The sequence below is a fragment of the Rattus norvegicus genome, chromosome 18, assembly GCF_021556685.1.
Source record: "Rattus norvegicus strain SHRSP/BbbUtx chromosome 18, alternate assembly SHRSP_T2T, whole genome shotgun sequence".
Lineage (NCBI taxonomy): Eukaryota > Metazoa > Chordata > Mammalia > Rodentia > Muridae > Rattus > Rattus norvegicus.
Genome location: NC_141551.1, coordinates 69,882,148 through 69,907,057, shown reverse-complemented (window position 1 = coordinate 69,907,057; position 24,910 = coordinate 69,882,148). Strand labels below are relative to the sequence as shown.

Sequence of the window (24,910 nt, the reverse complement as noted above, 5' to 3'; positions counted from 1 at the left end):
AAACGCATGGGAAAAGTTAGCGGAGCTTTGAGGTTAAATTTTTACTACCTTGAAATTAATCTTGATGGCAATAATAATCACATGGCAACCTTATATTGTTTCTCTCTCTTTTTTTTTTTTTTTTTTTTTTTTTTACAATTTGCAAAGTATTTCCAGAAACAACCTTTGAGGTTGACAAAATTCTTACAGGGTTGAAGGAACTGAGGGTATTGGCTTTAGTTTGCAGTGAAGTCAACTAAGGCTCAGGAAGCCAAAGTGCCTTGTCGAGCTACACAACCAGTAAGATCTGTGAACAAAATCTTCCTACTGCACTGAACAGAAAATGGGGCCCACACTTTGGGCTAACACAGGAAGAGGGCAGATCAGAAATACTAGCAGGGCAGTTGTCTGACTGGAGGAATGAGCTTCGGATCAGAAGTTCAGATACTCAATTCTTGAGAATCGGGATCCCAGGCAAAACTGGCAATGCAGTCCAGGAAACTAGACGGTCTTCAGCATACATGGAAACCAGAGTTGTAGCTCCTAGTAACCATAAAATGGAGTTACACTGCTTAAGAGCAAACTGACTGCTACTGTGGTGCCCCTGTTAAGAGGGATGGGGGAACAAGAAGAGGAAGGGGGAGGACAGTAATAAGGCCAGTCACTGACAGATACTAAGTGCAATCCATGTGTACACATGTTTAAGGATGGTTTTCTTCAAATTAGTGTGCTTAATTATTTGTAACCCACCCACTTCAGATTTTCTACATGGTACATCTCTAGATTTAGATTCCATTTCCTGAATTCCAGGTTCAGCTTTTCAGCCACAAAAGAATGTCTTTCTTCTCTTAATAATAATTGCTTTTCTCTCCTACAATATTTCTTCTTTCAACTGCAGCTCAGTAAAATACTCATTTTCATTTACTGCTAACAGTTTATGTAGCCTGAAACAAAAAAAGAAAAAAAATTAAGAGGCTGTCTGGGTTTCCAGACCATGTCCAGAGGCAGCTCCCTCAACTGAGTGCTCAGTGGTGGCCTTCAGGTGGGTGTCCCCCTCACCCCCAGCACACCCTCTACAGAGGGAACAGATCCCTTCAGCAGGGTTTGTGAACCCCAGAGACCAGGGTTTGGGTCGCCACAGAGGTCTTGTTGGTGAGTCTGGGAAGGCCCAGGGAAGCTGACCCTTAGAGGCAGCCAGTGCTTGCAGACATCATAGGACCATCTTGAGCTCACACAGAAGAGCAGTTAGCCCATGAGCCTGGCCACACTAGCTCTCGTTTAGACCGTTTCACCACTCTCTCAAGAGTAAAACCAGCTTTTCCAAACATCAAGGGGCTTTGCAGGCAGAGGCTCTGCCCCACGGCAGCTGGCACCAGCTTTAAAAGCTACCCAATGGCATTCTCAAGCAGCCTAGGCCCGGAGGAGCCTGACTGGCTGCATGGTGGGATGAGCAACAAGTGCAGTCAGGCCTCAGCCTGCAGCCACCCCACGGAAGCCAGGGGAAATAACACAACTGACCATAATCCTGACACCCACTATCCCAATTTCCCACAGCAGTCAACACTGTTACCACCACCAAACATCCCCACAAAGAAACACTAACAGAAAAAACAAGTAATAGAACAGGAGAATTTGTTTTAAAATAACTTTACAATAGAACACCTTAGAAATAGAAATGATTAAGTTGTTTCCAACTACTATACTACTTTGAAAAAAAAAACTCAAAAAAGGACTGGCTTCTCCACAGTATACTCAATTCTATATTTCAGCATCGAAGTCCATAGTAAACCGGAGCTATTTTATCACTTGTAATATATATTGATGCATTTTATAAAACTGCACTTCTGAATCTCAGTATTATGTACAGTGAGCTAAGCTTTCAAGACTTGGATGAATAACACAAATACAGCTGAGATCAGCAAGACTGTTCTGGATCAGCGGGACATGATTTCTTTACTTGCTGGGACCATCACGAAATCCATGGTCTCCAGCTTTACCTTTTCAGCAATGTAGTTTTGTTACGTTATCCTCAGGTGAGTGGTGAGACCTCATGGAGCTGAGTCATGGTAAGGTGGCTTTCTAACATGTCACCTTGACTAGACTATGCTTCCTGGGATCCTTCCCCATACATTCCAGTTAAGAACATCCACAGAAAGGCTGTGGCTAGTAGAAGTGAAGCAGCAGCAGCAGGCTGTTCTTAACACTTGGAAGGTTGGTGCAGGGACAGCAAGCATGTTGCAGTTCATACAAGCTGTCATTAGTCTGCTGTCTCACCTTGGTACGGGGAAACAGCAAGTCCTACAGCCAGGCCTTCAGCGGCTACAATTTCCCTGGGTCTTCCTTTAGCTTCTCTAGTCCTAGGCCAGATGCTCCTAAGGACACTAGCTTCTTCTGCAGGATACAAACATCATTGAAGCTGGAGGCGGTGAGACACTGCACGGGTTCCAGGCCATCTTCTTGAATTCCAACTCTTGTTCAAGGTTTCCATGTCCTTCCACCTTCCCTTCCTGACTCCCCGTCCTGAATACTTTAAGTCCTAGTATTATATACAAATGACAGCCCTAGAGGCTAAGCCATCTCCGCAAATTACATAACATAAAACATCCTTAACATGCACACATCAGCCTTTGTTGTAGTGGTTCTGATCTTTTGATTGTCCCCTAGTCAAACACATATAGTAATCAGAATCTTCATTCACAAGTCAAATGCCAACCAAAGACAAGTTAATACACCACTGTCCGAACTACCAGGATACTAGGGACAAGTGGTGAGCTCTAGGGTTGAAGAGCAGAATGATCCAGTACACAACTAGCAAAGCAGGGCAAAGGCAGAAAACAAGGTGGCAGACCTCTGTCTTGTGGACTGGAAACAGAGTGACCCATATCTGCATTACTAAAGCAGCAGAGCTGGGACAAAGCTAACACACGGGGTGCACAGAACACACATATGACGAGGTGCCCAGTCCTCGCCCGTAAAGCTGGCTAAGTAACAAACTTCACACTTTTTGGCATTTAAGGATGGAAAATGAGGTACGGCTGAGTCGAGACTGGTCTCTGGGCAGGACTCAGTGCATAAATCCACTCAGTCTTCTAACAAACGTTTGGGCTGGGGGCAGGAAACAAGCACAGAGGTCATCAGAGAGAAGCTGTCAGGAAAAGAGGGGTCAGGCTGACAGCTTTAGTGCCATGCACTGCTCTGCCTGAAGTGAGAGCGTCTGGGCATAGCAAACTGTGGGCCAGCGGTGGGGAGCACACTCAGAACAAAGGGAACGGATGCAGCATCCAGGGCCTAACGAGAAGGTGACCCGTTCACCCACAGCCTGGGCATCTCCTAGACCACAGAGGCCAAGTGGAACGGGTATCTTACAGTGCTCAGAGTGCCCCACTGCTGTTTCAAAGTCACTGAAACTGTTATTGTAACGTACATTATTGCACAGAAGACTGCAGTTAACAATTTAGTGGCTTAAAGAACAAAGCTTTTATAGCCTAGGCATGTTTCTAGAATGTAGCAACACTAGCTGTGTAACACCGGGAAAGTTCGTCTCTTCTGAATCTATTTCCTGCCTGCAAAAGTGCATAACGTCAGTGTGTTCCTAAGGACTACTGTGAGGGCTAGAGTCGCTTGGCTCCACAGGAGCTCAGCAAACAACAACTCCTTTCTCCCTTTATTCACATAGCATTGCAACTGCTGTTTCCCTGAGAAAATGTTCAGACACACTGCCAGGTCATCCAGAAGCCACCAACGGACGCTATGCAGGTGGCTTGTGTGAGCTGTCTGCAGTGGCTTCAGCTACCCTTCCCTACCCTACCATCCAACTTCTCACTGCATCGAGATCCACGGAGGAGCAGACGTTCCACCAGCCTTCTACTCTTTCTCTTCCTCTCCAGCTTGCTTCCTCTAAGGTCCAAGGACTGAGCAGGCCTGCTCCTTGGTTGTGCTTGTAGGTTTTCCTCCTAGAGTTGGTTCCCACACAAGCTCTGCAGCCGGGCCAGGGCCCAGCCCCTTTAGGATCAGGGTTGTTTCCACAAAGCCGGTCTGCAAATACCACCTTCAGCCTACAGTCAGCAGAGGCCTCCAGTCTACTGCATTTTAGCTCCGGGTTTTTTAAGGTCCTTGGACCTAGAGAAGAGGGAGCAGGTCTCTGTGTTGAATGAGGTTTGCTATGTACAAACCACAGCATCACAAACCATTCCTTACTCTTCTGTGTCCTCCATGTCTCCCTTTTCGTCTTACAGCCACTTCTCTGTCTGTGACAGACTAGCAGTGTAAACAGTACAGCACCTGTCCATTAAGGGGAACTAATTCCATCTTCCAGAGAATCATAAGCTCCCTGAGGGCAGGGGTCCCATATCTCCTCCTCAGTGTAGTTACCAGTGAGAGCCCCCAACTGCTCTACACCAGGCAGGACCTTCCATCTCCAGCTGCTATTTACAAGGTACACTACTACCAAGGTTTCCAGCTGTTAAAACTCACAGTGGGAGCAAAGGAGCCAGGTGCTTGGTCCAATCCCTTCTTTAACCTTGGGGGTCATGTGGGATGTCCTCTTCCCACCACCACAATGGCAGCTGTCCTCACTTCTGTCACTAGACTTACAAGGACAGTTCTACACAATAGCTGAACTCAACAGCAGAGGTGTGAGAGGCACAGCCCAGTCTGCCCACAGGCTGCTCTGGGAAGTGGGAATCCACTTGAGATCACATAGCTAACTATAGACTCAGCTTGCACAGCCACATCAAACCCAGTCCCTAACCAACTCCACTGCTTGGCCAAGTCAGTGTCATGCAAGTGATACCCACTCTTCCCATCACCAGGGCAGAGAGAGCTCCTAATAGTGGGCTCCTAGGGACTCCGAAGGCCTTCTAGACCACAAAAAGTGACTGCAGTAGGAATGTATGTCAACTCTAACCCTTCCAGGATTTTCTTAGGGAGGCTGAAACCTGCCTCACTTTATCTGTTTTCTTTCAAATCTTATCATGGAGCACCATCAATCCTGCTCCTTCCCCGAAAGCCGTGAAACCAACAGGCTGGGTCTCAGGAACAATCTTACTAGTGCTGAGTATACACACACACACACACACACACACACACACACACACACACACGTACACACACACACACACACGTACACACACATGCATGCGCACGCACACTCTCGCACACGCACACTCGCACGCACACACACATGCCCACACTCTTTGTGTGTCTCTATCTCTCTGTCTCTTTCCTGTCTGTCTCTCTGTCTCTGTCTCTCTTCCTTACTGGCTGTACACCTTTCTGTCCCTCTGTACCAAATCAAATTGCTAACCCTAGACTCAAAACTCAGGGCATATCCAGGAAGCACCCACCCTATCCCTACACCTAACTGTACGGGGCACACCTTGGCAACCAGGCTTCTGCATCCCGGAGGCGGGTTCCACCCAGGCTGAAAATCTCCGTGATCTGAGGAAGAATTAACATCATAGGTCAGTATAGTGGGAGGAGATAAGGCAAGGTCAGGTAGGGTTGGCGCATCCCCCCAGCACTAACCACTGGGGTGCCAATCCCTCCTATCTCTTCTGCTGGAGCTGATTCAGAGACATCATCTTCTTTGTTCTCTTCTCCATCCTCCTCAGGGCCAGGGGGCTCTCGTTTCACAGGTGGAGGGTCCAGGCCTGACGCCTGGAAAGAGGAGGGGCAGCAATCAGGACAGGGCCGCCTGAGGCAAGTTTCTGTAGCAGCTAGTCCACTGTGCAGACAGACCTTGCTTCTATCAGTAAGAGATGCCGCTTCCCTGCCTGTGAACCTTTCCCACTCTCAACCATCGCCAGTCGCCTGTGAGCTGAGCAACATCGCTTGCCTTTGAAGAGCAAGGCTAGAGATGCTGGGTAATTCACCAGGATGCTCAGAAACCGCACACCCATCGCTCTATCGCAGCACCACGATCACATTACTATCCTCTTGTTTACCAAACACCAGTGTGGCACCAACGGACACCCATGACGGCCCTAACCTTGCTAAGGAAGCCAGGCTGCACCGTGGAAGAAGTCAGGAAGGTTGTGACTGCTGTCCACTCCTCTGGGGCATCCGCCTTCTCTTGCTTCACCTGGGGCAAGGCCACAACCCAACCTGGGGCAGAGCCCTGGGTCTCCTGCATGAGGGAAGATGACAGCAGACTTGGTCTCAGCTCCACGGCACAGGGTAATGGAGCTGGAAAGAGCAAGACCAGAGTCTTACCTGTGCTGGGTTTTCTGTGGAAGCTGCAGCAGGGCCAGGCACCTGCATGAGACTGCTGGTACCCTCTTGTAAATACACAAGGTCTGTGTCAGGTTGGGGCAGTACAAAGCCACTACCTGCTTGCCGCTTCCCTGAATCTTGGACAGGGCCCGGTGGGGTTGTGACCACAGCCAAAGGAGCCTTTAAGGGAGAGCTCAGTTGCAGCTGTCGAGTAGAAGCAGACCTCTTTTGGTGGGTATGATGTGGAAGCAATCTTGCTTCCTCCTCAGACCCTGGCCCAATACTGGGCAGCAGCCGCTTCTGTGAGAATAAGATTGGGTGCTGTGGTCAGCTGGTGCCATCGGACCGCCCATGCCCACCTGCCCTACTCAGTGAGCCTGCTAAGTTCCCATCAGACCAGCACAGTCTGCTGCTTCATGACTTCTCACCCAAGCCTGCCGCTCAGTCTCCTGTTACCAACGGCAGTACCAGATGGACTCATTTACCCCAGCACAATGTCTGTTCATCCTCAACTAGAGTTACTAGACCACCCACCCATCTACTAGGCCTGGCCACCACTCCCAAGTACTGGGGGATGAGGTGGGCCAGGTCCTGCCTAGTCCATGCACCTAACCCCTCCTGCCCCACCCACCATGGCAAACTGCAGGCACTGGCGCCAACGACACTTCTGGCGCTTCTGGTTGCTGCCCCCGAATTTGGGCTTGTCACAGCAGAAGTCGCAGTGGCCACAGTCCATCCGCCGTAGGCAGGCTGCACAGGCCCCACACTTGCGGTTCTGCCGCTGGTTCGTATAGGGCTGCTGGGTGGAGGGAACGATGGTGCCATCACTAAGGGCCATCCTCAACACCCTCGTGGAGGGGCTAGCTACACACCAGGCTCAGTCTAACTCTCCTCAGTGTCTGTGACTCGGGAACGGTCCACTCACTATGCCAGCATTACAGCATCTGCTATGGAGACAGCAAGTACCTCTGGACCTCACTTCCACCAGGACTCTGCTGACTTCCCATCCGTTCTCACTCCTACGCCAGCTGTATTGACTTAAGCTATATGAGTGTTTCTCTGTACCCTTGTGATGGTCACTATTCAGCCTGCTTGTGCTGCACCAGCCATCAATGCCGGCTCATTTGAGAATAAGCACTGTCACTGTGCTGCTAACTCCTAATTCCTTCCCCGATAATTGCTTATCCCACCCTGGTACTCACTATTACCCACTACTAGTTCTAGTACAGCATCTGCTTCCTTGGGGTTAAAGAAGCAGCAGGAGAGCCCAGGCTTATCCAGGGAGCGGGGCCACTCACTAGCTCGTCCTCCTCTACACAGTCATAGACGAACTCAGCAGGTGCTGTGGGCGTTTGGTCGCTGATGTGCTGCAGAGGCAAACAAGCTGGGGTCAGGCAGGTTCTGAGGAGTGCGGGATTGTGCCTTCCCCCTGCCCACCAGGGCATTACCAGTTCTGTGGGCTCTGGATGCTGTGACGCAGCGTGTGGAGGAAGTGGCGGGGCTCGGGAGTGACGTCGAGAAGCTACCCTCGGGCCTCTCTTACTATGATCATATTTACCCTAGAAGCCAAAAGATCAGTTAAGGCCTGGTGGCACCGGTAGACACTGGACCCCAGGGAGCACAGAAAGCACGCACTGAATGGTCACGCAGTGTGCAGTAAGGCACTGACAGTGGGAGGAACCACAACGTGGGGAGGGCGCTGCTGGCATCCTTGAGGGTGGCCTCGGAAGCGATGAGCAAGGTGCTGGCAGAGAAAGGCAGGTGGGCAGAACCAAGGAGACGAACATGGGGCAGAAAAGAAAATAAGACATGAGGCAGGAAAGCCAGACTGGCAGGAAGCAACAGCAGTGCTGGTGAAGAATTTAAAAGCAGAATGAGCTCTGGTCTAGCCTTGGCTCCACCATCACCAGTCCCTTCAGCCTGACTCACCCAAAAACAGCGCCGTTGCAAACACCTCCACTGGCGCTTGAGACCAGGGCGGGGAAAGCGAAGGCAGATGCGGCAATGGCCACAGTCCTCTTGGGTCTGACAACCCCGACACACACCACACCCTCGGTTCTGTGGGGAGGCCGGAGGTATGATGTCTGGAGTAAGGGCTACGAAGGCCAGGGACTGAGGTGAGCCTGCACCCACTCCATGTGACTGGACTCACCTTCTCCACAATCCGCAGGCAGCGTCTCTGCTCACACTTGCAGAAGAGCCCTGAGGCCACATCGTTGGGCAGCTGCAGGCAGCAGATGGAGCACACCCCGCAGTCTTCTTTCACCAGGCAAGCTGTGCACTCCCCACAGCCAACTCGCTGCCGGAGACAGATGGGTAAGCTCAGAAGCCCTGGCTCCAGGACCGCTGCTCTCCAGATGCTCACACCCCTACTATGCCAGTCTCCCACTAGCCTCCTTGCCATAGCTGACCAGCTTGCCAACACCAAGGCCACTACGATGCCTCCTCCACGTGCTCTGTTAAGTGCATCCATGTCTACTGATAGCACATTAATTCCCATTACTGGATCTATGAACAAACCAACAGCCAAATCCCTATCTAAAAAAACAAAAACCAATGCATGGATCCTAAACTCTCTCTTAGCCCTACCACACACTGCTTCCCTGTAGACTACACAGACATAGTGTTCTTACCTTAAACATTCGCTGTTCTCGGTTGAAGGCAATTCTCTGTGCTGGTGGAAGAAGAAGGGAGAGAAACGGAAACCAGGCCATTAGATATGTGGCTTCAGCTACTACCTTCACCCCAACTTTTACCATTTTACCTATAGCAAGAGTGGGGCTCACAGGCTGACTCCAGATATACTGTAAGCCTCTACCATATAGCCTCCAGCGTGGCCTGTCTAATTCCCTTTACCTCGGCAGTCTTTGCACAATGTCCTGCGTCTCTCCCTTTTGATACCATCCCATGACAGGTGGATTCCACAATTCTCACAGCACCTAAAGTGAAAGAGCAGGGATCAGCACCTCCCATCCCACCTTGGCCTTGCCCACCTGGCCACTGTAGCCAACACTCACAAAGGTGCAGGTGCAGGCGCAGGTGCAGACACAGGCACAGGCACAGGTGCAGGCGCAGACGCAGTCACAGGTAATAAAGCTGTGGCAGGAGCGACCTTATTTCCTTCCCGTGGAGTCTCTTTCCTGACCTCACTTCTCTGTGGCCCAACCTGCTGTTTCTTAGCCTTGGCTGGTTTAGAAGTCTTCTTTTTCTTCTTGCTGGGGACAGCCAAGGGATGGGTCTGAAGATGAAGGCAAGAAGCATGCAGATTAATGCCAGGGTGTCATGTGACACAACTGCCCTGGTATGGGCACCAACCTTGTCAAGTACCTTGGGAACTGGGTGGCATAAGATGCCTTGTCTGAAGTCAAACAGGGTAAGATCGCATGCAGGGCCCAGGTATCGAGTCAGCTCAATTTTGCTTCGGATCTTTTCTCCTGTGGGGCTGAGAATGAACCAGAATGACTTGGCACCAAGATGGGGCCAATGACAATGACAAGCCACTCACACATCCTCACCCATCCGGTGAGGTGCAGGAAGCAGCCTGCAGTCTGACTGTGTGCCCCACACAAGGCCTACCCCACTGTAAGTAACAGGAACTCAAAATGTGAATGTAAATACCAGCATGCATACAAATGTTAATAAATAATATAACTGTGAACCCCCTTTTGATCTATAACATCACATATTCACGGTAATTCCATAAAATCATAATACAGTGGAAAGTTCTATTTTCTGGCAATACTTTAAGCATTTTCATGTCATAACAACAAGCATTATTTAGGCATCTGCAATGGTGTTGCTGTAAACAAGTCTAATTAATGCAGTGCCTACAGCAAAATGACATACAGGACGTCAGGTAGGAGTCAACACAGGAACAGTACGCCACAGCCTACACATACAGCTATATGGTTCTCAATGTTGCTTCCATCACTAACTACATATGGTCTTGCAAGATTATGTTGTCTGATGATACTACCATGTCCTAGTTTTCTTCACATGACAGCCCATTAAATAACATGTTTCTCAGAATGTATCAGTAGTAGTAAGCAATGTACAACTACATGAATATAGCTTAGATGTATAGTATAGCAGTGAATGGTATCACCTGGGTTTGTGTAACTGTAGTCACTGTATACTTCTCAGATTGTACTACTACTGCTAACTGTATATAGACACAATACATAGGCTAGACACAGTGTTGCATGCCTTCAATTCCAGCACTTGGGAGGCAGAGGCAGGGGGATGGATTTCTCTGAGTTCAAGACCAGCCTGGTCTACCTAGTGAACTCCAGGGCTCTGTAGCGATCCTGTCTCAGAAATAAATACTAAAAACAAAGAAACATAAATATACTTACAACATGTAACACTAGTGTTAAAAAATTATACAAGTAAAAATCAATACAAGATACAGAAATATTAAGTAACATGTAGAGGTTGGAGAGATGGCTCAGAGGTTAAGAGCACTGACTGTTTTCCCAGAGGTCCTGAGTTTAATTCCCAGCAACCACATGGTGGCTCACAACCATCTGTAATGAGATCCTATGCCCTCTTCTGACCTGCAGGCATACATGTAAGTAATAAATAAATCTTTAAAAAAAAAAAGAAAAGTAACACATAAATATGTATTGTTTTGCTTTAAGGTGGAGGTCTCATAAAGAAACATGACCCAGAACTTCTAATCCTCCCGTCTCTACCCACCCCTACCCCCTAGTGCTAGGATTTCATTAGTATACCAACCGCCATGCTTAGTTTATGGAGTGGTGACAAACTCGAGGCTCTATGAACATTACTAACACTCTCAGGACTTAAATATGTTGTAATGCATGCAAAAATGAGTAATCAAAAAAGTTTGTAACAGAAATATCTTTAAAACACGAAAATGAAACTATATGCAAAACACGGTGTAAGCATCATTAATGCTGAAAGACGGTGCTCCAGGTCTTTTCACCTCTGAGCTGTGAGAGGCAGTCACTGTCTCTCGAAACAAACTATCTACTCCTTGTTTGTAAAAACAAGTCACTTTAGAAAAGGCACTTACTGAACTGATACTTGGTTATACAAGTTCAAACAGACAGGGGGCCTTTCCTAGGCATAGTACAGCACAGAGACTACTGAGCCCTCTTCATATCATCCTATGGGAATTGGGATTCAGAGAAATGTCAAAAGCATGGCATTATGGATTCTGATCCTACTGTGAGAAACTTTGTTATTGCTGGCCCAGAAGTAACACATTTCCTACCTGGGTCCACAAAAGTAACAAACTCATTTACTAACCTGATGCATGTACATATGTACATGCACAATTACTTAGAAGGTTTTTAATTTTTATACAAGCTCATGTGAAAAAAAATAAGAAATTTTATTACATTCTTCTAGGGAATGGCAACTTAAATATACAGGAAGAGTGTAAAACTTTTAATAGTTGCATCAGTAATACCATGCTTATAAACTATAATGTTGACATGTTTAGAGTCAATTCTCATCATATATGATAATTATATATTATTTAGTTGCTACAAATCCTGAATTCTTACAACAAGGAACACTCTGCCTACGGGAGAAACGGGGTTGGTTCCAGCAAGCCTGACACATTTTCAAGCAACTGACCAATAGTCCTGTTTTATGTGTCTTTGCTTAAAAACACTGTAACATTTGTTTCTTACGAATGACTCCAGGACTGTTAAAGAGTAAGAGCCACTGGCTTTAGAGGATGTTTTATCTAGGTTTGCCTGCTGATATTTTGTTTTTCTAAAGATACCTGCCGTACAGAACCTGTACTATAAGTACCATGTTTTTACATCATATCACCTTCTGAAACATGCAAGCCAGCCAGCATCAGCTGAGATGTTTATGTTTCTCTGGTTTTTTTTTTTTTTTTTTTTTTTTTTTTTTGGTTCTTTTTTTCGGAGCTGGGGACCGAACCCAGGGCCTTGCGCTTCCTAGGCAAGCGCTCTACCACTGAGCTAAATCCCCAACCCCCGATGTTTATGTTTCTCTAGTGCCCACTGACAAGTCTTTGGCTTTCCTTAGAACAATGCAGGTCACCAGGCTTTACTGCCCATTGGTTCACCGTTTCACAAATTTTGCTGTTTACTGTTGTTCCTAATTTTGTGGTGTTTAAACAAAATCTCAGGCATTCGATTTTACCACAGAAGACTTGGGAGCCAGATGCTGGGGTGAGAGCATGACAGCTCAGAGAGGCAGAGAGAGCACCCAGCAGACCTTCCTCCTCAGCTGACAGCCCAAGCAGTCCCTACTCATGCAAAATCCCTTCCTCAAACTGAATGTCCTCCCTTCTACTGTGGATCCCTCTGTCCACCCTTCTGACTACCTCTTACTCTCCATAATTCTTTAATAATCTTATGCTCACTTCCTGTCAACTGGCTGCTTGTTCTGCCTCTTGACCTAAGGTTCAGCCACACCACAGCTAACCCCAGGTTTCCACCCCCCCAGTAAATACAACTAATCCCAGGGTTCACAGTGTGATTAAATACCCTACAACAGTATCTGCTCTTTCCAGAACAGCCTCACACACATCTGAACATGCTTCCTCTTCTCTTTCCGGATGGACCATTTCTGATTTTGAACGCTGTAACTCAACCGGATAGCATTGCAATTCATGCGTGTAAGAAGCCTATCTGGCAAGGAGAAAAGGCAGTATCCTTGCTCTCGGAGCACTAGAAAATACTTCAGCAATTGATTTGGGAATCATTTTAAACAACAAATTTGCCAACAACAAAAATATGGCTCTAAATAGACGGTGGACCAGTTTATAGAACCAGAAAGAATGAGAGAGAGAGAGAATATATAAGAGTTCTTATTCAACTTTGATTCCAAATACATGCACTAGGCAATTCAAATTCTTTAGCTATCCCATGTGTGTCTGTGAATAATCACAAATGTACTGTGAGTATCGACTTTGATCAAATAAACTTTATTAAGAATAGGTGATTAAGAAAACACAAAACTTTTAACAAGGACTATGTGCACAACTTTAACCACATCCATAGATTTAAACACACCACCCCCTTTAATTACTAACGATGTCCAACTCCACTGAACGCTGTCCAACGCCCACCCGTTACCTCCGATAATAGATGTCTGAGCGTCCACACGAGGCCCCTGACTTTCGAAAGGCCTCTCGGCGTTTCCAGCCAGGGCCCAGGGCTGGGCAGTCCTGCCAGGCCTCAGCCATAGATGCTTCAGAAGCCTGCAAGATTGGAAGAAGGTAAAGTATGGGGAAAAGTGGCCAATTATTTCCAGGCCACAAAAGCCATATGTTTCCTTTAATACTTAACCCCAGATTAGCACAAGTATGTCCTTGGTGCAGGAAATACTCCCAGTCTTTGACTTAACAGTCCCATCCCTCCTTTTTGTTCTCCTCCAAACATGCATATTACCCCTCCTCAGTCTGAGAAGACTTGTTCCTCCTACTCTGGGTAAGAGGCCCCCAATTCTTTCCTTCTCAGGATACTACACCAGTGTTCTAACCACACATTTAAACTTTCCTTCACCTGAATTTCCAATGTCTTGCAGTGCTCTAGCTGCATCTCTGTGTCTGAGTCCTGGATTCCTCCATACACTGGATCAAACATTCTTGCCATTTCTCAGGCTGGAAGCCTCTCATGTGTTCTGTTCCCCTTACGTTCAAGAGCTCTCCCCAAAGTTTATTTTTCCCTCACTTATTCCGATCCATAACTCCTCTCCAGTCTCAGTCTCAAATGACTCTATTGCTCACCCCTATGGCCAGTGTTAGCTACTCTTTCTCTTAACTGTACGTATCATTCTCCATTTCTCTTATCATCTTGTGAAACTTCCTTGTTCCTCCACAGTGACCTGCCTCTCTTATTTCTTAGCCTGTGTTCCAGGACAACGCCATAGCCTCCCAACCATCAGACATTCTACTTCCTTTTTGTTCGCCACGAGTCTCCAGTCCGTCCCTCATTATTCTAACCCTACTATTTCTACTGTCTCGAGGCCCTATCCTTGCATTATCAGCTTTGGGACCCCATTTCTATCCTGTTAACACGAAGGCCCAATGACTCTCTGAACGTTCTCTCTCTTCTTCTCCTGGCCATCCTGGTCCTATAATCTCAACATCACTGTCAATGTCCTGAGCCACATCTTTTCCTTTTCTGTCTTCTTATCCAGTCCCCCCAGTCCTCTCTTTCAATATCCGGAAGTAGCCATTCCTTCCCCTGACGTGAGGGCCCTTCGCGTCTCCCCGCTAGCGTTCGGCGCCTCCACAGACTCCTCCTGAGCTCTCGCCACTCCCACCGCTATCTCACCAGCTTGACACCAGGCTCGCAGCTTCCTCGGCTCTAGGCCGGTGGACCCATGGGAAGGATCCCGCTTGCGCGACCCGCCGGTTCTACTCTTCTTCTTCCTCTTCTTCCACCGCAGCCTCTTCCAAAACAGTAGTTGTCGCCTCTGCGGCGGTTGGTTAGTCCCGGAACCGGAAACCCAATGCTTGCCTTTGGGGCTCCGACTAGGACCAGCACCTGTGTGTGCAGCCTTGTCACGCGTGCCCTCAATGGGGAGGCTCCGCGCCTGCGTATTGCGGTTTCAGGGGCGCGCGGTTTGTCGGGAACCTGCAGCGCCTGCGCACTGACAACACCCGCAGCCCGCCGGGTCTCTCTTGACTGTGCGCCTGCGCACCGAGGATGGTGCCCAGTCAATGCAATCTTCCCTGCTGCTGGTCTCCAAAGTGGCTCCAGACACAAGGGGGCGTGAATTGCCTCGCTGGCTCGGCCCACTCTTAATTTACGTCTCCACAAAAACCACCAGCAACGAAGTTAAGCCTGTCCACTTCCTTTTCCCGGAGACACAGCTCCTTTGTTCCTGTGATTACCTTCTTCAGGACTGGTACCCACTTCGTGAATAGGATCACAGCACCCTGGCCAGGGTCCCTTCTTGGGAAACAAGGAGGAGGCGTGGTGTGCAAGCAAATATAATGAGGGCGCCAAGGGAGAGATTGCCATTCCTCAGAGGCCCAATAGGAGAGAATGGTGAACTGACCAAGGTAATTTATTTTGCTTTAAGACGACTCCGTTTTGGGGTTGGGGATTTAGCTCAGCGGTAGAGAGCTTGCCTAGCGAGCGCAAGGCCCTGGGTTCGGTCCCCAGCTCTGGAAAAAAAAAAAAAAAAAAAAAGACGACTCCGTTTTGCGTGCTTCACACACCTGCTCCTCGGCACTGCTGTGTTATGTGTGTTACAGAATTGGAGAGTTCCAGACGACTGGGAAAGATCACTCGATGAAATCCAATTAGCTGAATTTTATTAAGCTGGCCAGCTAACTGCACCCACCAGATCTAGATAAGAGACTGAAACCCAGGCTAAAAGGGAAGGGGGAGTTTTAAAGGCAAAACCACAATTGGTTCATTTATGAGGAATTTGTAGCTATGTGAGGAAATGCTTTTCTTCCACCTTGCATACAACCATAAGCATGTTTAAAGAAGTCAGAGCTAGCAGTTAATCACTGCACAGTAATTACACATTTTGGGGACATGGATAAAGAGACTTTGAGGATTCCCTGGAGTTGTTTCCAGGTTCTGCTGATAGACTGAAGCCCTGAGGTAAAGTAAAGCACACCTGAGGAAAGTGTCTTGATTTGGGCCACACTACATTCTCCACTGGTTCTGAATCATGTGGATCAAATCACTGATTCATATTCATGTTGGGCTAAATGGTACTATTTTGCCCGTAGGAACTCAGAAGTCACAAGTTTTGGTTCCTTAGGGCTAACATGAAGCTCCTAAGTCTGTTGATCCAGCCATTCCTGTCCTTGTAAGGAGAAGAATGAGAATAGCGGAGCCCACCCTCTTGTTTCTACTGACAACTCTGGCAGTCAAAAGGTGTTTTCTACCTTCAGCCCCATTGTGTGTAACACACACACACACACACACACACACACAACTTTTGTTTACTATTGATAAACAATCAGGGGCCCAGAAAGGGCAATGTTATCATTTGACTACCTGCTGAATGGGGGCATCAAAATCCTTGGGGAGAAGAACTTAACCTTCACCATCAGGGTATATAATTGAGAGTCTCCTGGCCCCATAGGTAAGGTAAATCCTGTAATAGACACTGTTTACAGAGTCTGGTTAGAAATCTTTTGGATTTATTGTTGAAGAAACCTAGACAAGAAGTTTATAAAGGAAGATCCTAGAAGGCCTTAGGAGGAGGAGGGTTAAGAAGGGTAGTATGCAGTTCCATACTAGACAGTCGATGATCCACTGGCCAGAGACACTGAGTCATTTCTTACTTTTTTTTTTTTTGGAGATCTTTCTGGAGTTGTCAGATCTTGTCTTTTTACCGTAACCAACTGGTTGACGTAGAAGCGTCATTCTTCTCTGAGAAAGACCCAAAGACACCTTTCTCTGCTGGTAGTAAATCCTACCCTCACCGATTTTGTAGCAATATGGTGGCCAGTGAGTCTCTTTGGCCCTACAGGGTAAGGGTGGTCTGAGTTACCTGTTAAGAACTCTGGATGCACTTAGATGAAAACTGGTGATAAATATCTAGGAAAGTAGTCCCTCCACTCCAGTGGAAATGCCAGTGATTATACCTAGGACTTCGAGAAAGGGTAGGACCTGACCTCTCATTTGTCGTACCATGTTGCTATAAACCCTCTGATTGGGATCGTCAAGGGTTCTCTACTAGGTACCATTCCTAATTTCGGGGGAAAACCACCAAGGCACAAGTCCCAGACCACAGGGTAGGCAGTGGTAAACCCAAGTGCTAGGTGGTAAACACCAAGCGAGGTGTTGGGAATGTTCGGACATAAGGGAGGGGTGATAGTGCACAGAGTCAAAGTATTAACGTGGTCTGAGGGAATCCACTGTGCCCTGAGGAGTTAAAAAGCAATCTTCAATACCTTAAAGATATGAGAGAGATAGGGGTGGTGGCAGTATTTGGCTCAGAGCAATTAATGAGAAGTGAGGTGAGAGAGTGTAGTAGTCCAATGGTGGTTGTGAGTTTGACCTGTAAGGGACAGACACGACCAGCACTCTCCAGAGTGCCCAGGCAGAGTATGATTCCTTAGCAGATATACAATTAGTATGGCCCAGATTTGTCCCGTGGTATTTGCAGGATCAATATGGGTAACCATTTTAAGTTTCTGACCACTTTTTGCAGTCATCTTCTTTTGGGTCATAGAGAGAACAGGCATAAGCGGTGAAGCCCTGAGGAAGAAGAAATAGAGAAGGGAGTTATAGGGGACTGATCTGGCCTTTGAATTTCCAAACCCTATTAGGATGGGCTGTTGGTTAGAGGTAGAGGTCATTTGATGTTCAAGTAAGTAAGAGCTACACCAGACAGGTGGGTCTCCCAAACGTCATCAGGACTGAAAACATGGCCCCACTGTCCAGAAGAAAAGAGATGGATTGCCCTGATACTAAGATAACTACCCAAGCCTACCTGTTGGAGACAGCAGTGGTTGGACCAATAGAGCATAGGCCCCATCAGTTGCCCATGACCAGACCTAGTAGGCTGGAGGGTGATCTTGGCTTGATGCCTTCATCCCTTGAAGGACATCAGAACAGTCAGGGCCCATTGTCCTTCTTGCTGGCACCATGGGCACGATAGGAATGGTTTGTGAGGGTTTGGACAGACCCAAACCCGATTACCCTCCTGACCGTCCTGGAAGTACTTGGGCTCTGCCAGCTTAGGCAGCTGCTATGGCCACCTGAAAGGCTTCAGGCATTTTTGTTGGGGGCTTTTTCATCTCTCCTATGATACATGTTGAAGGCCACAGCTCAGACTACTTCCTGTGAAGTCAGAAGTTCTTTCTCTAGAGATTTAAGTTTGGCTCTAAGGTCAGGGAAACTCTGGGAGAAGTGGGTCACAAGGAGTTGTTTTCTTTCTGAGACTAGAGATCCAGGAAGGTATAGTTTAAGAGGGCGTTGGCCCTGGGATTCAGATGTCCCTCTCACCACCCCTGTGTTTTTCTTTGAGGTATTATAATGCTAAATTCTGTACATAAAGGTCTAGGCCTATGAGTGAATTCTGACATTTACAACCCTTTGTTGTGCAGACTATTGGTTAAATAAAAATGGCTACAGCTAACTAATGGAAGGATTAGAGGGAAGCAGGTTTTTGAGTTGCATGGTTGTGATGGTTTGAATATGGTTGGCCCAGAAAATAGCACTATTTGGAGATGTGGCCTTGTTCGAGTAGGTGTAGCCTTGTTGGAGTAAGTGTGGCCTTATTGGAGGAGTGTGTCATTTTGGACGTAAGCTTTAAGACCCTCATCCTTGTTGCCTGGAAGTGAGTCTCCTCAAAGCAGCCTTGATGATAATGAACCAAACCTCTGACCCTGTAAGCAAACCCCAATTAAATGTTGTCCTTATAAGAGTTGTCTTGGTCATGGTGTCTGTTCACAGCAGTAAAACCCCAGCTAAGACACTGGTTGAGCAGGGTGGAAGGAGCCAGGTCCAGCATGGCCACGAAAGTGACAGTGTGATACAGTTCCCACCCTTGGAGCCGAGACAGCAGGGTCTTCTCCAGTACAGACGATTACTATAGGCATAAGGCTTGTTTATATAATAATGTATATATTTTACTTTATGTTGCTCCTTCAGAGAGTGTTCTCCCTGCTAAGGTTCATGTCTCCATGATAGTCAGGAACAACACAGTTCCCGGAAGTGAGAATGTGTCTAGTGTATCTCAGCAATCTGGTAATGCTTTGAAATTCAGGACAGCCCTTAAGGCTGTGGGAAAGAAATATGAAAACATGAGGTTAAGAATACATAAACCACGGTTACAACTGTTCTTTATAGGATTTCTCAAATATGCAAAATATAAGGGATATATATTGAATATATATGAGGGGTTTCATGGAACTGAAAGAACAGAGGCAGCTTCACTGAGCCACCTTTGCCAGAAATATATTAAGGAAGGAGATACAGAGATTTAGGGAGTGGTGATCTCAGAGCAAGAACTCATCCAGCTAAGCATACTGTTTGTGTTTGCAGTTGAAAAAGAAATAGTTTGGACTTTTAATCTGGAATGAACTACAGTCCAGAAATGGAGGGGGGCACACTTGCAATCCAGATCTTGAAGCTGAAGACACAGGCTTTTGATCTGGATCCTGAGGAATAGCGTTCATGAAAAGCTTAGGCCCAGGTATGGTGGTACATTACCTTTAATCCCAAGAGACAAAGGCAAGCAGATTTCTAAATCCAAGGCCAGCCTGGGATAGAGTAAGTTCTAAGTGAAGAAAAGCTTAGGTCCAGGCCTGGTGGTACATGCCCTTTATCTCAGCATTCAGGAGACAACCATGCAGATCTCTGAGTTCATGGTCTGTCTACAGATCAAGTTCTAGGACAGGAAAGCTTAGGAAGTGAAGGAGTTGGAAAACAGAAAGCTGGTAATAGAACTAGGGGGTCATGTTCCAACTCCAGCAAGCAGCAGAATGGCCATGTGGCTCTCTTTATAGAGTTAAGAATCTAAGGTCATAAAATGCTAATTTGTGGAATAATCAAAAGGGAACCTGGGGTAAATGATCGAACTGATATGCAATCCCAAAGGAAGTAGCTTATGCAAGATAAAAGACTGACTGAACTTTGGTCTTCAAGAACAAACTATAGGCATAATTTTTTTTCACAACGTGCTTTAATAAGTGTTCAACCCTTCCTCTACTTTACTACCCACTAGAAATAGTGGAAAAGAAAGGTTATTAGGAGATGGGGAAGTGGACCTGTTTAGAAATAGTTCTTTGGGAGGCAATTCCAATCTTTGTTGTTCTCAGTCCAGTCCAATAGGAAACACTGAAATGCTGTTCAAAAACTCATCCCTGTCGCCCACCCACTCAAGGCCTGAACCTGGCTTTCAGCCTGTACAAATTAAGTCTGACATGACTCATGTACCGGTAAGTTTGTGTTCCAGGAACTCGGAGGCGTCATGAGATTAGATAGCTGTACTCCAAGGGTGTAAACGACCTCCTCCACCCTGTACCCAGAGTCCCGAGAAAAGCCACAAAGAACATCTGTGGGACCCCAGATATCCCTTTTGCCCGCTCAAAACTTGCTTAAGTTTGAATAAGCGCGAGGACCAATCATGTATCGCCCCACCATCCTCCCCCTACCCCCAGCTCCTTCTCCAAAACCCTATATAAACTCTGTGCTTTTGTGGTTCGGGGCCGATCCCTCTGCCTCCTGAGGGAGGTACGTATTGCTCCAGAGCTCTGCCCGAATACAGCTTGTTGCTTTTGCATCGAACTCGGTCTCCTGTCGTTCTTGGGCGCCGCTCCTTCCCAAATCAAGCAAGTCTGAGGAAGTCGACCTTAACAACACCAAACACAAATCAACAGCTGCAGTCCAGTCCACAGCAGGTAAGACACATGAACTAGCAGTTTCAGTCCAGTCCACTCGGCAGACACCACACACAAATCAGCAAGGGCAGCTCAATCCAGAAGAAACAGCAAGGCTCGCCAACCCACTCAAGTTGAAGGAAGCAGCAAGAAGCTACAGGAATCTAACAAAAAGTTCTTCCATGAGTTTCTCTCTATGAAGTCATCATAAGCAAAGCTCAGCAACACAATGTAAGGCGAACCAATACATACATGTCATCAGCGAAGAATAGCAAGGTAAGCAAAGTGAGCCAGTGCTCTAGCTCCTACTGCCTGTGGGGTCATATTTACATTCTTTCTAAACATCACAAATCCTTTCTTGTGTCTACTATAGTAAATTGTCCTTCACTCATGTCTGCTTCAGCAAAACATTCTTTTACTTGTGTGCCCCAGGAAAACATCATTTGACATAACTTACTTTCCAAATGTCTTAGTTAGGGTTTTACTGCTGTGAATAGACACCATGACCAAGTCAACTCTTATAAGGACAACGTTTCATCGGGGCTGGCTTACAGGTTCAGAGGTTCGGTCCATTATCATCAAGGCGGTAACATGGCAGCATCCAGGCAGGCATGGTGCGGGCAGAGCTGAGAGTTCCACTTCTTTGTCTGAAGGCTGCTAGCAGAATACTTGCTCCCAAGCAGCTACAGTAAGGGTATTAAAGCTCACACCAACAAGGCCACACCTACTCCAACAAGACCACACCCTCTAGTTGTGCCACTCCCTGGGCTGAGCATACACAAACCATCTCACCAAAGAAACCAGAAGTTTCCACTTCAAATCCCCCTGTTTAAGAATTGTCCTTTTCTTTAACATAAATGACCTACATACACACCATTTATAATTATACACATACACATTATTTATAATTATAAATAATGATAAGAACCATCACGTTTTAAATAAATAGCTTATGTACAATATAGTCATACAATATTTTAACAAAACCTTGAATTTTCATCAATATACAATAAACAAAAAACCTTAAATTTCTATTAATATACAATAATTCAACAGAAACCTTACATTTCTGTTAATATACAATAATTCAAACCATACAACTTTAAAGTTTTATTAAGTCCTGATTATAACCAGTAACAGCCTTTCACCCTAGATGATAATAACCTTAACCCATCAAATGACCAAAACCATCCACCCTAACTTAAGGCACAGGTATAGGCATAAATTTTTTGCAACCTACTCTATTAAATTTAACCTCTCTTCTTACCGATTAGGGCTAGCCCTTTTGAAGTTGATTTGCGTGCATATTTTGGAGAAATCAGTGAGACAATCTGGGAATCACCTGGGCTATTTGCTTTGTGAAGACATTCAAGTCTCAGCTGATAAGAGGCTTCCCCTGGTCAGATCTAATCTTTATAATTCTTTTTAGTAACCATCTTAAAACTAGTGCTAGTTTCCATTCTAATGTCAACACATCCTTATAGTGAAGTGACCAAAAATATCAGGATAAGCTCCATTTTGCCTTTCAAATTCCACTTTTGAGTTACTTGTCCTCAGAGTGACACAGCGCCCAGCCATGGGCTCTGAGAAAGAGACCACAAAATGTTCGTAGCAGTTGAAAATAGACGTAACAGCTGTGGCCAGCTCTCAATAACAGGATTAAGTTGGTCACAACAACAGGATGGCCTAAGAAAACATGAGTTGTTCCCAAGTCAAGATGCCCCTTTTAGATGTGTGATCTCTCCATGTGGTTTGAACACACATGCACCCATTAGTTTAAAGGCCAACATTCCTTTACCCACATAACAATCGTGTAACACCAAGGCTTGGAAGCCCCTGCTTGTAATTTTTCCCTATATAAACCCTAAGCCCCTAGACCCAGGGGTCACTTTCCTAACCTGTTAGATCAGGAAGTCTTATGAACTGAGTTCAAAGTTGAATAAAGACTCTCATGTGCTTACATCAGAGTTATGGGTTTTGGTGGTCACTTAGGGTCTTGCAATCTGGGTATAACATTGTAGAGGCTTATCCCGGATCTCCCAGATTGCTAGGACCCTGACCCAGAGGGTCTGGTGCTGGCCGGTTAGTGTTTAGTGTTTCTGTGTATTGTTTGTTTCTGTTCTTACTTTCATTTTTTGAGAATGGGCTTGCAGTATTGGCATAAATGGTGAGGAGTGACTGAGAGCAGACATGTTGGAGAGTCACAGCACCCCAACTCAAAACCCACCCAATATTGATTATGGACTTATCCTCAGGAGACCTGATTGGTACTACAATACAACTAAAGGTAAGGAGCAAGGTGAGGAGCACCTCTGGGTCTACTGCCAGGCTGTAATGACTGGTGTTAAGGCAGCCAATAGGCAGCCCACCAATTTGGCCAAGATTCATGATGTTGTGCAGAAAATTGATGAGATCCCAGCAGCATTTCTTAAACAGGTCATGGAGGCTTTTCACCAATATACACACATAGAGCCTGAATAAGCAGATAACTCTGGTACAGTAGACCTGACTTTCATCAATTAGTGCAGGACATTAGAAGGAAGTTTCAGAGGCAGGAAAGTTTAGGAGAAAAGTCATTGAGGATTTAGTGGAAGTTGCAGAGAAGGTATACAGTAGCAGAGAAAGTGAAAATGAAAAGCAGATTAAGATAGGAAAGGTATTGAATAGAGATTTGGCCAAGTTCCTTCTAGCTAACAATATTCCAGACTCATGATGAAGGAAACACCAGCTCCGATGGATTGTTAAAGAAAAAGAGTCAAAGGAAGCCAACATCCAGCACTAGGTAAGAACCAATGCACCTACTATAAGGAGGAAGGACAGTAGGCTAGAGAATGCCCAAAGAAGAAGCCACAGGCTAAGGCCATGATCACGGAAGAAGATCAAGAGAGTTAGGGTTTGGACCCCTCCATGAACCGAGGGTAACCCTTAGAGTGGAAGGGAAGCCTCTAAACTTCCTGGTAGATACTGGAGCTCAACATTCAGAGCTCTTAAAGGCCAAAGGGCCAATGTCTTCCAAAAGGTCCTGGATCCAAGGGGCTACAGGTACTAAACAATATTCATGGACCACCCGAAATCAGTAGACTTGGGAATGGGACGGGTAACCCATTCGTTTATGGTCATTTCTGAGTGCCCCAGTTCCTTGCTGGGGAGAGATCTCTTAGTAAAGATGAGTGATCTTTATTTTAAACCTGGAGTGGTCCAATTATTGAATCAGAAGGCAATCTGATCCAGGTGTTGACTCTTAACCTGGCCCCTGAGACTAAGTACAGACTATACAAGTCACCAACTACTCCCAAACAAGACTCGGATATTTGGTTGAGAAAGTTTCCCCAAGCATGGGCAGAAACTGGAAGCATGGGCCTCCTGTCTTTGTTGAGCTTAAACCAAGGGCTTACCCAGCTCAAGTCTGCCAGTATCCCATGTCCTAGGAAGCATGAAAGAGGATCACCCCACATATCCATAAATTGCTGGCCATGAGAGTCCTCAGGCCATGACATTCAGCCTGGAATACCCCCACTGCTACCCATGAAGAAGCCAAATTCTAACCACTACTGTCCTGTCCAAAACCTATGGGAAGTTAACTGCAGAGTGATGGATATACACCCTATGATGCTAACTCTTAAACCTTGTTGAACTCATTGCCACAAGACTAAAATGGTATTGGGAATTGATGAAAAGGATGCCTTTTGTAGCCTACTCCTAGTCTCCAAGAGTCAGGAATGCTTTGCCTTTTAATGGTATGATCTCAAAAGAGCCATTGACAGACAACTCACCTGGACCTGCCCACCCCAAGGCTATAAGAATTCACCCCCCATCTTTGATGAAGCTATGCATGAGGACTTGGGTGACTACCAGGCTAAGAACCAGGACACAACCCTTCTGGAGTATGTAAGCGATCTCCTGATTGTGGCAGAGTCTAAGGAGAGTTGCTAAGAAGGCAGTCAGAAACTCCTACAGGCTCTAGGAGACATGGAGCATCCACTAAAAAGGCACAGCTTTGCAAGGCCAAGGTCACCTATCTTGGTTATATTCTAAAGAAGGCTACTGATGGTTTTCAGCAGCAAGTAAAGACTGTCATCAATATCCCTGCCCCCTGGAGTTCATGGGGACACCACCTGGAGCAGTGGTGACTACAGTTCTTGGGGTCCTCAGGCTTCCTTAGGCTACTGATTCCAGGCTTTGCCGAAATGGCTAAGTCTCCATCTGAAGCTACCAAGGAAACTAAGGACTCTTATCTGGCCCAAAAACAACAGAGGGCCTTTGACAAAGTAAAACAGGCCCTGTTGTCACCCCCAGATATCACTAAGTCATTTCATCTGTATGTTAATGAGCATAAAGAGGTCTTGACCCAAAATCTAGGTCCACAGAAATGACCAGGGGCTTGTTTGTCAAAGAAATTGGACC

General features: G+C 46.5%; 1 protein-coding gene across 21 annotated transcripts; it reads right to left on the bottom strand.

Moving 5' to 3' along the window:
- Nucleotides 1-93: 93 nt before the first annotated feature.
- On the bottom strand, nt 94-14,643 carry Mbd1 (methyl-CpG binding domain protein 1). 21 transcript variants are annotated; one of them, XR_015642136.1, is made up of 17 exons: nt 14,481-14,643; nt 13,278-13,402; nt 9,520-9,634; nt 9,210-9,430; nt 9,049-9,131; nt 8,826-8,866; nt 8,345-8,491; nt 8,122-8,250; nt 7,641-7,751; nt 7,491-7,559; nt 6,824-6,991; nt 6,193-6,492; nt 5,969-6,106; nt 5,506-5,637; nt 5,357-5,418; nt 2,254-4,098; nt 94-923 (listed from the first exon to the last, which is right to left on the bottom strand). XR_015642136.1 is itself a non-coding variant. In NM_001437371.1 (16 exon segments), coding segments are annotated over 15 exon segments (1,899 nt in total). In that variant the 5' UTR covers nt 13,388-13,402; nt 14,481-14,626; the 3' UTR covers nt 94-850.
- Nucleotides 14,644-24,910: the final 10,267 nt, after the last annotated feature.

Excerpts from the sequence above, each read along its gene's own strand:
- Mbd1 (XM_087592307.1), bottom strand. The coding sequence starts at position 13,387 with ATGGCTGAGGCCTGGCAGGACTGCCCAGCCCTGGGCCCTGGCTGGAAA. Across the intron at positions 9,132-9,209 it reads GCGCCTGCACCTGCACCTTT|GTGCTGTGAGAATTGTGGAA; the intron begins GTGAGTGTTGGC and ends CTTTCACTTTAG. Across the intron at positions 6,992-7,490 it reads GTGTAGAGGAGGACGAGCTA|CAGCCCTATACGAACCAGCG; the intron begins GTGAGTGGCCCC and ends CCCTCCACCCAG.